General features: G+C 30.0%; 1 protein-coding gene across 2 annotated transcripts in view; it reads right to left on the bottom strand.

Moving 5' to 3' along the window:
• The window catches only part of LOC124539360 (NADPH oxidase 5), an 82,021-nt gene extending 69,096 nt beyond the window's left edge, over positions 1-12,925 (bottom strand). The window contains exons 1-2 of one of the 2 annotated variants that reach the window (XM_047116731.1): positions 12,855-12,925; positions 5,031-5,497 (exon numbers count right to left, since the gene is read on the bottom strand). In XM_047116731.1, the coding sequence (XP_046972687.1) occupies positions 5,031-5,348 (318 nt within the window). In that variant the 5' untranslated portion in view covers positions 5,349-5,497; positions 12,855-12,925. The remainder of the gene's footprint in view (positions 1-5,030; positions 5,498-12,854) is intronic. The other variant, XM_047116732.1, reaches the window with a different exon arrangement.
• Positions 12,926-13,522: the final 597 nt, after the last annotated feature.

Genomic DNA, 13,522 nt, shown 5'->3' with positions numbered 1-13,522 from the left:
ATTTAACATAAATCTATCTGTAATTTGGAATGAATGATGCTCATTAGCTCTACCCACCAAATTGTAATAATACGATAAAATTTAATTAGTAGTAGTGTTTTACTTGGTGTTAGGCTTTGCGCAAGCCCGTCTAGGTGGGTACCGCCCACTCATCATATATTCTATCGCTACACAACAGTACGCAGTATTGTTGTGATCCGGTTTGAAGGGTGAGTGAGCCAGTGTAACTACAGGCACAAGGGACATAGCATCTTAGTTCCCAAGATTGGTGGCGCATTGACGATGTAAGGATTAGTTAATATTTCTTACAGCAACATTGTCTATGGGTGATGGTGACCACTTACTATTAGGTGGCCCATATGCTCGTCGGCCAACCAATTCCATAAAAAAAAATAGTTCTAGAATGACAATCGATGAATACCATAAGAACCCTGTGGTTAGATCACGTGCATCTTAACCGATGATTGCGGGTTCAAACCCAAGCACCAATGAATATTCATGTACTTAATTTGTGTTTATAATTATCTAGAGATCGCCGGTGAAGGAAAACATCGTAAGTATAATTAAAAAAACATCGTGTGTCTAATTTCATATAAATTCTGCCACATATGTATTCCACCAACCCGCATTGGAACAGCGTGGTGGAATGTCTTCCAAACCCACTTCTGCAATGATAAATTATAAAGCTCTTGTTCATATGCATATTTTTATGTCATTTTTTTTTAATATAAACTTTTAAAAATATATCGAACGTGTGCTTTTCTCAGTTGCAAGGCTTTGCACGATAAAATCTGATTAGAGACAACCCAATCACATGTAAAAACAGTTTTATTTAGTATAATTATATTCCAATTTTAAAGATAAATACGCCAGTGTAACTACAGGCTCAAGGAACACAATTCCCAGACCTACGAGTGGCGAGACTACATGTGGGGGATCATTAACGTCATTTAGTGCTGTTTGCCTACCTCAAGTTGCTTCAAAAGCTTTATACAAATTAAAATGAATAATGAGTTAATATTAATTATGAGTAATTTTGCATGAAGTAACATAAACATCTCCCTTCTCTGCTCACATCAATAAATATTCTAGTCATTAACAAATTTCAAGCATTTTACGAACATGCAACTTAATTGAAGCAATTTGAATTCCTTACCAAGTTTATGCAAAATTAATTATTACAAGAGGTAACGTAGGTAACCATCAGAATGAATATTGATGGACAAGTTGTAATTTGTTTAATTTTAAGAAGGAAAAAAAAAATTCTAACTTAAATTTTTCTACAAAATAATACTGGCATTTTTTTATTTATTAGTGTTACGCTACCAAATACCATCATTTATTATTAATGTAATTATTGAATTAGAATAGCCATCAACTTGTCACAAGGTATTTAAAAAACTTAAGCAAGTAATCATACAAAGCAATAGTTCTTAAAAGGTTTAAACATTGAAATGTTTTATGGTTAGTGTATGTGTACAAAGACCTATCCCAAATATTAATGATGATGATGAATGGTAATGGAATGGTATGATCTGCATAAATGCAAGCACAAGTCAATCACGTTGAAAGGTTGACAGTGCATTTATCAAATTCTCATCTACTTTACTGTCACAATATATATTCACATCATATTTGGGTACATTCAAAAAAAATCATTTGCTCTAATTTGTAATCCAATACTTTCATCCACTTTAATGCCCTTTAAAATTTTTGTTACTTTATACCATATTATAATCGGGATTATTGATTACATTTAAAAACATATATGCTATAATTGTTATTTTTTTCTGTTTTTTTTTTTAAACAAAATCTTCAACGCAGATTTATGTTATGCTTCCGCCAAACGATCTTATCTTCTATTTCTGTTATCGTTAGTGTGGTTTTATTTTCAAAAGTTTTTTATTTATATAATTGTGTCTGACGTTCAAAAGACTATAAATAGCGAAAATAACTTAATTCCTACCGGGAGTATCGAAAAAAACCCTAGTCCTTTTTATTTCGTTTACATTGCGATTATAAAATATTTTGCTTCTGAAAATCATAAGTTAAGAAAATATTCGTTCAATTAATTTTCTCATTTAGAGATACAGTTATTACACTTAGTGTACCATTTATTATGAATTTTATCTTAAATGTCACTGACAGTAATACCATTTGCACTATTGAAGGAAGGATAAATGTGAACCAATCAAGTGTTCCTAGCACATGACTCTATTCAATAAATTGTAATATATATTGATTAAATCAGTATTTTATTGCAAATAAAATTAATATTATTTTTTATCGTTTAGTCACTTATTTTGTAATTTGAAAAGTAATTGCTTAAACTTTGTAATAACGTTAAGATTTTATCTTAAGAATTACGAATTGTGGTATTGCACCTACTTTGTTGTAATGTTTAATAAAACAGAAACAAAGTATATTGAGAATGTTGTGGCCACTTTAATGAGGTTTACACGATTGCAATTTATGATAAGAATGTAAAACACATATATATGCAAATGATCATGATGTTCACTGTTCGATTTCGGCCACGGCGACCGAGGGTGACTAACGACGCAGGACATTTACAGTACATACGTAAGCTCTCTTGTTCATTCTGGTGCATTGTTTTCTACCTTGTTATCTTTTTCCGATGGTATAGCAAATCCGACAAGACAGAAAAGATACAGCCACAGGATCAAAATTTTTACATGAATTTCAAAGCGCGGGAGTGTATACTTTCAGAATCGATAGCCGAACTCCGGACTACCTACTGAGAATATTTTGTGGGAGGATAATTCAATAACATTTTGGCAGTCCAACCAAAGGTTTGAATCGATGACCTTGACATTTCCTGCTTTGCTTTGCTTGCTTACATCTAGCCACTAGCTAACCTAAGCCTAACGAGACAGCGCGCAAATATTTTTGTATGTAGGTCTATGCACACGTCACACTGTCACGGCCGAGAATATTAGTATGTAAAAGTATCAATACTCCAGTATTTGGATACAATATATTCTGTTTCCCTATTACTTATCGCAACTTGTATACATATATCCAAAATTAATATGAAAAGCAATAATATATGCAATAAAAAAATGTCCTGTTATTTTAAGCGCTTTCGTGGTAACCTTAATAAATGTTGCGAGTATTTCTTAAAAACGTAATCAAATTTTACGATGTCAAATTAAATTCGCAATAAAAGGAAATAAACAATACCATTCTCCTGAATCTTCATTTGTAACTGTTATTTTGATCGCTGTGACCTGCGTGCGACAATGCTTGCCCTTTATTTAAATATTAAATTAATATTTCAGAGGTCAGTATCGAGTGAAAACATAGGTAAACTTTTTTACTGTTTCTCTCATCGTAGAAGTGACAGTGAGCTGAAATGGCCCAGTGGTTAGAACGCATGCATCTTAACCGATGATTGCGGGTTCAAACCCAGGCAAGCACCGCTATATATATGTGCTTAATTTGTGTTTATAAATCGTCTCGTGCTCGGAAAAACATCGTGAGGAAACCTGCATGTGTCTAATTTCATCGAAATTCTGCCACATGTGCATTCCACCAACCCGCATTGGAACAGCGTGGTGGAATATGTTCCAAACCCTCTCCTTAATGGAAGAGGAGGCCTTATCTCAGCAGTGGGAAATTTACAGGCTGTTACTAGAAGTGACAGAGCGCTTAATCGCAAGACAAATGGCTTGACGTGCTTTCGAAAGCACGGCAGTGTACAGCCATACTTCAGGCTGTTTCTGACCATATCTTAACCGATGATAGTACATTAATTAATACGTTTAACCTAACGCCCTGACCAAGATGGCAATTTGCAAACTTTTTATCTACACATATAATTAATAAAGATTATATAAAGTAGATAACTTCAAAATGGAACTTTGGAAATGCCACACCAACTCTATGAGTTAGTTTGACTGAGAGTTAATTAAAATACAATTAAAATATGACACTAATTATATGTATCGTAGACAAATATATATAATAATAAATCATCGTGTAATTTCGTAGTGTTTTGGCCAAACAAACGCTCATTTAGTGAGCTTTCGAAATCCAAGGTCGAATTCGATTCTCGATGAAAATTCAATAAACATTAACGGCAATAAAACGAATGAAATATAATTTAATTTGGTTTTATTTCTTTTAAAATAAGTGTTTAAACTTTTTATGTATTTTGAATTGAGCAATTTTATCGTTAATCGAGGGTCGTTAATATCTATACTGATATACGGGGAGATTATATATATAATGCCTAAATAAAAAGAAAACTGAATAAACAAATATACATAAAACCATATGACTCGGCGTCTTTCTGAGAAAGTGGCGTTTTTAGTTTAATTTGCCTCAAATTAAACGACTGACGTGACTTGTTTTGAACAAGAACTTAATGTTATTTCGATTTTATGTATACAATATAATGTAATATTTGATAACGATTACTTTTTTCTAGTACTAGCCGAATACCGATAAAAGGAACACCAAACTTTCATCAACAATTTTACTATCTAGGGTGATATTAATTAATTTTCTCGTACATGACGTAAACAGATACTTGAATAACCATAACCAGGTTTCAAATATTGAAAAAGGTTTCCCTGATACTAGCTTTCATCCCTAATTTCAACCTTTTGGGGGAGGAATTCTCAAACGTAAATTTTCCCGCCTTGAGGAACATCTGTCAGTTTTCATGTTGCCAGGGTAAATATGTGAAAGACAGTGAAAGACATTTGTCTATATTATATAAAATAAAAATAATAATATAATAAAAATAAGTCATATATTATATTTGATATGAAATATAAATATGATATTATAATTGACTCATTATGATGACATTATATAGGTATGTACATGTTTTTATTGAATTCTACAATGTAAATTTGTTTTGGAAACGAAAAAACATGTGTGATTTTACATGTATCTATGGCTTATAAGATATCTATATTTCACCGCTATAAAATATAATAATACAATGGATAATTTCAAATCAGAATTAATTATAAAAATGATCTAAAACATATACATACCTCATCTTGGAAGGCGCGATGCAAGGACTCCTTATTGTACCTTTCATCTCCCTGTTTCAAAATGGCGGAACACTGCTTTAATAAAGACAATCTAATCCTCTCTTTAACGTTCTCCTCTTCCATAAATGACATCCTGTGCCCCTGTCTAGGAACTCCCAATAAATCCTTAGAAGTATCCCTTTCACAAGGACTATTCTTTGAATTTTTGCGCCCATGATTGTCAGTTTGGCTGTCATTTTTCCCGCCATCGGAACTGTCAATGCTGATTGTTATATTATCTGTGACATTTTGATAACTGTTTTCCTTTTCTGACGTCATTTTTATCTTTTCACTTTTTTATTGCATTGTTTTTTTTTAGTTACACTGTTATTTTTATTGCATCACCAATATTACGTGAAATCGAAAGTATGAATATTAAAATTATAACACACGATTTAAAAGTTGTTTTTTTGTATCGCATACAAATTCTATGAAATTAATTTAAACGGCATTCAAATTATTATTTCTTTACAATACATTAAACTTCAATGGCCAAACATTTTTATTGATTGATGTTTTGTATAACTTGATTAAGATTGTTTTGAAATGTTGAGATCATTGATTTTTTTATTTTATTTAGTTAGACTAACGCCTAACTATAGCGTTCTTAATTGAAATAAAATGATTCTATTCAAAGTAACTTCTACAAGTTAATTTGAGTCGTTAGTGTATTTATATTTACAGTTATACTTTAAAACTCTAAGTAATATTATTATAGAACTACATTTTTTTTACTATTAGTTGTCAAAAATAACAGATTGCTTTAATTTCCATATTTATACTGATGAGTATTAAGGGGACTACATGAGCTAAATGCAAGTTTTAAAATGCCAAAAAGTATATTATCCAATGCAATAAACCAAATGAAAAAAATATATGTTAATCTTCAGGATAGATGCTAGTTATTAATTGTGTTGAAAACATGATGTAATTAATTTGGTACGATAGAAAAAAATCGCAAAGTTACCTCTAAAAAAGTATTTTTTTGTTTTTTAACTACACTTATATACCTTCAATAATTTTGGTCTTTTGTCAGATTATTCTACAAACAATATACTAAAAATTTATTATCATAATTATTTAGTAAAATCAATAGATTTTTTTTAAATCAGATTTTCTTATTTTCGACCAAAATGCGTAAGCATGTGTGCGTGAGCGCCTCGTACAGACACTGCCGGCCGAGGCCTGTTGCTATACAGACGTGTCGCTCTTTTCACCGCATCGTTGCGAATAAAATCTCGTAGATTTTATTTTTGTGTAATTTTAATTGTAAATTAATTGTCGAATATTATTCTTGTATGTAAATAAATATATTAAGTTAAAATAGTCTAGTTGTAGTTAGCCATTTATTTTTTTGTTAAGTTATTTTTTATAAAGTTTAATTTTGTAAACATGGGAAATAAAGTACAATCTGTGAAGAAAACTAAAAAACGTTCATATAAATTAAAAAGCCGAACATATGAAAGATAATATGAAAAGGTAAGAGTATTTAATTATTAAACATATATATATATATTATAAATAATGATTATTGGAAACATTTTTAAAAACAATGCAATTAGTTCGCATAGAATCAGATTTTTCGTCATATTTCTTACAGTCACCATGGAGTATTTGGTCAATGCAAGCAAGTCCAAGAAGAATGTGCGGGTTCGATCCCCGCACTCTGAACTAAAATTTTTTATTTTTAAAGGACTATATTTAAAAATATATATATATATATATATATATTATAATTATTAAAATTTAATTGCTAACATTTTGCATTTATTTTTTCAGAATTAAGAAAATCGAAAAAAATTAACACGGAAGCTATTTCTATTACGTTAGAGTTTAATTTTATCAATTTTGTTTATAATAGGAAATATAGTTATGTATGGATGAAATTTAATAATAAAAAAAATAAATAAATACAAATTAGCACATCACATGAATATTTAGTGGGGCTTGCCTGGGTTTGAACCCGCAATAAGATGCGCTCGTTCTACCCACTGGGCCATCTTGAAATATGTAATTGTTGTGAACCAAAGAACTAAAATATTTAGAAGTGTCATATACGTAATTCAATATTTTTTAAAGATTGGAAATAGTATCAATTGAATAGTACAAATTTTAGCTCGTAGCTTCAGTGAAAGTGGGTGAAATATTGATTGCAAGTATCCAAGATATTTTAATAACGAACGACGACGAACGAATAATTAAAAAAAAAATATTTTAATAAAAAAATTGAAACGAAATTTATTTGTTTTTTTTGTTAAACCAAAAATAAATAAAAATATTTGAATTTAATTGAATCAGTTTTATTTCAAATATCAGTCAAAAACAATTCAAATAATTCTAATATCCAAACTATTTTTATGAGATTTATGATTAAACCCACTGTGATTGACCGAGTTAACCAATAATTGTACTAAACCGACTTGACGATATTATTTTTATAGTAACTTTTTGATGCTGACTTTTTTAACTTAATTTTTTTTCTTTGTGTACCGATGTTAGTAAAATGAACAAACTCTACGCTTTTTGTCAGTGTACAAATTACGAACAGTTCCAATTTTATTTAATAAATCGCTTAACAAACTTATAAAATTTAAAAATAGGTACGATTTAATATTTAATATTACAACTAATTGAATTGATACAGTAAAAATTAAAGAAAAAATGTTTAAATTAACTATTTTTTGTACATAAAATAATAATAATTTAAGTTTAATTAATTCAGTTTAATTTTATCATAATTTTTTAAATGACACAAAAAAATTAAAATAATTCTGTTGTCCTGTCTATTTTTATGAAATCTATGATTGATAGAATTGATAGAATTGACTTCGCTTCGCTTTTTCTCGGCGCGGCGCGCGGCGGCTCGGCGCCATCTATTGGAATATTCAGGCGTAACCTCGCCGCCTCGCTAAGCGTAGTGCGCGCGGGGACATGCCGTTTTTGTCGTTAGTGTGTGCGCGTGATTCTCAAGGGCAATTAGCTCCTGTAGTCCCCTTAATATTAAAAAGTTATTAGCATAACCGGCGTTTAATAAATATTCAATATACATAGTAAGTGTTACGAATTGAAATAAATTATAAAGAAATATGATGATGCTTAACAAGAATCATGTTTGATAACAAGTTCTAAAGCTATTATTATAAGTTCGTATTTCAATGTTCTGTATTTAATTCATTTTCATTATAAGACAGTTATTTTGTTTTTAAGTTTAAATTCAGGTTTTTTATTTTTTAATTTAGAAAAGCAAAGGATCCATAAAAAAATGTTCTATTTTTAAAAACTGTCATTTAAATAACTAGTTATGTTAATATAACTGTTTAAAGTTGATGTTTTAGTTAAATCAAATTTAAATACTTATGATAGTAAATATCAGCAACAAAATGTGATTTATAATTTTTCAAATTTATAATACAGTTTCTTAAAAAGTTAACAAAGAATAAAATATTTATAAACAATGTAAATATTGTATATATCTATACTAATATTATTATCTCTGTCTGACTCTTCGCTGTCAGGGCTAAAGAACTTAATTGAGTTTGTTGAAATTCTATATAAAACAAGCTAGTCCTAGGAAAGGAATACCCATGTACTAGTGTAGTTTGAATCCCATAAGCCGTAAAGACGACAATCCCCGGCCAGAGAGAGAGCAGCTGTTGTTACCATCAGCTTGCAAATTTCAAGTTTTTACAATAACTCTTTTCTTTTTATCCATTCGGGATTTTAAGTCAATACCTCAAGCTATGCAGCCTTATAAGCTAGATACTTGTACAAGGGAAATGTTGTTTGGGAAAAAAATATTGTAGTACGTAGAATTTGTATCAACGGGTGGTACCACCGGGTAGCTTGGTATTTAAGAAATGCATTGCATTAGTAATCTCATAGCGTTCCAGATGTCATCTGATGCGATCAACGAATATAATGTTAAGGTAACAACAGACCACATTATTTTGACGCTGCGTTTTCTTTTTAATTTTATGCGTATTTAATTTTTAAATAAGCTGCAATAATGGCTGCTGTACTATTACGTAACTACTGCAATAGAACCGCTAGGAAACAAAACGCCGAGAAGATATACAACCTACACCTCCTCTGAAGTATATCATAAGATATTGTTAAACTTGGTTTACTAACAAAATAGAAAGTAGCTACTAGAGCTATTTGAATTCAGTAAATGAATGATTAAATCAAACGATCAGATCAAACGAGCATAATTTCTGTTGGTTAGTATCAATAATATTTATTAGTAAAGTATTTGATTTAATTAGCTTTTTTTATATAATAAGTAGGACAAATGGGCCACCTAATAAATGATTAATGGTAAATTACTCGATCTTCAAACAGGAACTGCAATGAGTGGTGACCTACACCTATCCGCTCGCACAAAGCACTACCACCAATAAGTTATTTAAAAAATATATTTTAATAAATCAATATTGTAGTAGCCTTTTCAAGTGTTTCGTGTCAAAATTTACCCGATAGCGACCCGCCCCGGCTTCGCACGGGTGCAATACTGATACATTTAGTATCAGTATTGCATACCACAGAATTTGTTTATTTACGACATCAAATTAAAACTCAAACTCAAATAACTTTATTCAATATAGAAGCATTACACTCTCTTATTGATGGTCAATTGAAACACTACCACCGGTTCGGTAAAGAAAATACCCTGACCTGAGAAGAACCGGCGAAAGAAACTCAGCGGTTTTTTTTTTTATTTGTCTCATATATTATATAGACAATTTAATTTGAAATGAAATAGCCAGGGGGCGATCACATTAGAACATTTAAAAATTATAGTGCTTCTTTACTTTATTTTCCGTGTATTATATGTATACAAAAGATTTCTTTCAAATCGTTCTATCTGTAAAAAATAACACATAAAATCCATTAATTTAAAAAAAAAATTTTGTTAAGTTTTATACTATGTAATAATTACTCTACTTTACAAATTCAAATTTCAGTTTCATATACTGTATATGTAAAGCATATTCTATCTTTACAATTACATTTAAAAATATTTCTATATTTGCGTCTGTAACTCGGACGTAGATCGTGGTAGTGTGTTTCTACCTTAACGCTCCAGGTGCTAAGTTTTTGTGGAGTCGCGACCACTTTTACCGCCGGCATGTGGCGACATGAATAATACAAAGCGATGCAAAAGTATCGCGTCCCACGCGCGACTTTGGGTTCCGTAACACAAAATATAAAATATCGAATGCCTCTAACGAAAAACGTTAACCATTATTATAAATGTGAAAGAAAATCTGTCTGTCTGTATGTCGCTCTTTCACGACCAACCCGCTGAACCGAATTTGATGAAATTTGTTATGAAGAAAACTTGAACTCCAAGAATAGATATAGACTACTTTTTTGCCCAACACGTGACAAGCAACACCCTAAAACATCCTTTACTAGCTTTCAAACAAAAAAAAATCAAAATATATTCACCCAGTAAAAAGTTAGGAGGTAACAATAATAAAAAAAAATACAAACGAATTGATAACCTCCTCCTTTTTGAAGTCGTAAATAAAGATTTAAGCCATTTAATCATCGATATCATTTAAAAACGTTTTGGTTTAACAAGCTGATTTGAGATTGAGAGAGAGAGACCACACAACGCCTCCGACATACGAGTATGATTAAAGAAGTACTTGGACGAGATCAACTATATTAATTTTAAAAATGTACTATCCAGTGCATGTTATTCCTACAATGTAATTGTATATGTTTCTTAGATGACATCATTCTTTTAACAATTGAAACTGAGCTGAGCTATCAACATTGTTAGAACGCGAGTATCTTAGCCGAAGATAGCTGGATCAAAACCAGTCTAAATGATCTCTAGTAAACGAATTGCAGCAGAGTGGTGGTCCGCTCCAACCCTTCTCCCCGAAAAGAGGGGGACTGAGATCAGCTGTAGGACATTTACAAGTTATTACTTCAATTTATTAAGTATTTGTCTAATTTTATTCGCTAGAACTTACATTCGAAACCAGTTGTAACTTTTGATTCAGAGATGCAAACTCATTACAAAATTTTATTAAAAAATAGAACAACATTACATATAATTATATTATATATAAATGTAGATATATCTCTTAAGTATTTGATAGTATGAATATATAAAGTATACATATTATATACTCGGCAAATGGCATGGACAAATGAAAAAAATACGGCTAAAACTATTTGTATAACTGCCTATTTGTCTAAAGTATGATTTTGTTTTGAATATAACTACAGCTATAAAGAAATAAATTTGACCCTACACATGAAAAAGATTTTTTTAATCATAAAAAAAAAAACATTTAAATGTATTACAAAGCTTACATTGCCAAGTTGTTTTCTTATTTGTTTTAATTATATATTAAGCGAAAGGTCATAAAATCTATTTGTTATGTAATCTTACACAATGTGTCATTAAGCACACAAAAGTGTAACGCAACGTGTACATAATATATTCTAAGCAAATATCCTATTTTCCCGACTTCTTTAAAGGAAAATATTTTGAAGTTCCACTACGCTTGTTCAGTGCATGTAATTTTTTTGATTGTCATCCGACAAATACAAATCTACTCACAACATTTTGACCAAAATAAGCTTATATTAAACCGGGTGCTTAAATCCGCAATATTGGATTAAATTAAGTTTAGGTTGAGTTATTTCAACCACTTATTTTGAGTCATATAATTAAAAGAAGTTTAAAGATTAATTATCTGCTTAACACGATTTTTTTATATAGTCTAAATATATTACAATGTGTAATATATATTTTATCTACTACTATTTTTTGCTATCTGTAATGGAATAATTTAAAAAATTGTCCGAGAATGTACATGTCGAAAGCGAAAGCGCGTCCAAAGAGATATAATTTGCAAATGATAACATTTCGAATAATTAATTACTAATTAAAAATATATGTCATGAAGTACGTTGTATGATATAAGTAATTATGCAAAGTAATTAAACCTTGCGTAATTGCTTATAAACAAATATATATTTGTACGTTATTTAATTTCAATATTTTTTTATTTTAATATATCTTTATAAAATATATTCAAAATAATATTTCGAATCCCATGACAAAAAACATTAATCGAAGGAGGAGGACACACAATGTAGAACCTCCTTTGATTCGGTTCTCTATTTCATTACTGAAATACTAAATAGGTACATATGCAAGTAATAAGAACAGTAAATGATGCTTTGCACGCGTTACTAAACTTATTAACAATCTGTATTAAATTTCAATCATTTTATCCAGTTAGGATACGTTCCCAACTAAAAAGATACTTGGAAATGCAGCTTTACAATTCACTGTATTTAATTGATTATTAATTATTTTTAATAATTAATTAGATAGTTAAACTTAAAGAGGAACATTTAAGATATTCAGGTTGAAAGCTTTACGCAAATCTGTACATATTTCTGCGTTTGTATTTTAGCAGCAATTAAAATTCGGAAAAGCAGGTTCTTGTTTAAACTGACGCGTTAAATTATTCGTATACCTCGGATCTGTTGTGTCTACACGATTTGACGAAGATTGATTTTACTTAAAGAATATTAAATATTACATAATTATTTATGGTTTAGTATATATTTATGTGAAATCACAATTGTATAATTCCATGGATGATTTTGAATTGGAAAATTTATAACATAGTTTTCAGTAAAAAATGTTTGGTCTTTTTATTTAGATGTCGAATTTTTTAATTAGTTTTGATGTTTAATATATATTTTTTTATTTCAACAATTGATTAAAAAAAAACTTTATTCACACACATAATATCACACACTACATATAATGTGTCCGCGTGTTTATAACACGAGCGTTCGTTGCGCGATTTCGTTCGGTACTACATACAAAGCGACGGACACGCGCCGACTTTTTACGTTATATGTTAATATCATTAATTATTAAAATCATATCTATAGGTATTTTTTATAAGCTATTGCTTATATGTTTATACATTAAGGAATATATCTTTGGGATACAGTTAAAGGCTTTATTAATAATTATTGGATCAACAACTTCCTCTAACTGAATACTGACTCCTCTTATTAATAATCCTACTTTTATAATTAATAGTAATTTAAAAAATATGTGTCTCTTATTGGCCAGTTACATAATTCATGATGATCTTCAAATATCGCGGAGTTAATATTACTTGATTTAAAGGCTGGATTTATAAAATGTATACCAATAGTATACCTACTACTGTAATTACTGTATTTTGTAGAACGCACATTAAATTTGAATATCAAAAGATCTGAAAGTTTGCCTGGTGTAGGTTAATGGTGCGTGCTGGTGGGTGAATGGTGCGTTATTAGATTCCCGTATGCGACTGGCGAGACCGATAGAAACCATTGCTACGTGATTGCTATATAGTGTCACTAACACCTCAATCGTTTGTACAACATCTCGATTTATTTTTAACAAGTAACTGACG

Source organism: Vanessa cardui, chromosome 22 (assembly GCF_905220365.1).
Source record: "Vanessa cardui chromosome 22, ilVanCard2.1, whole genome shotgun sequence".
Lineage (NCBI taxonomy): Eukaryota > Metazoa > Arthropoda > Insecta > Lepidoptera > Nymphalidae > Vanessa > Vanessa cardui.
This window is presented reverse-complemented; position numbering and strand designations above follow the sequence as displayed.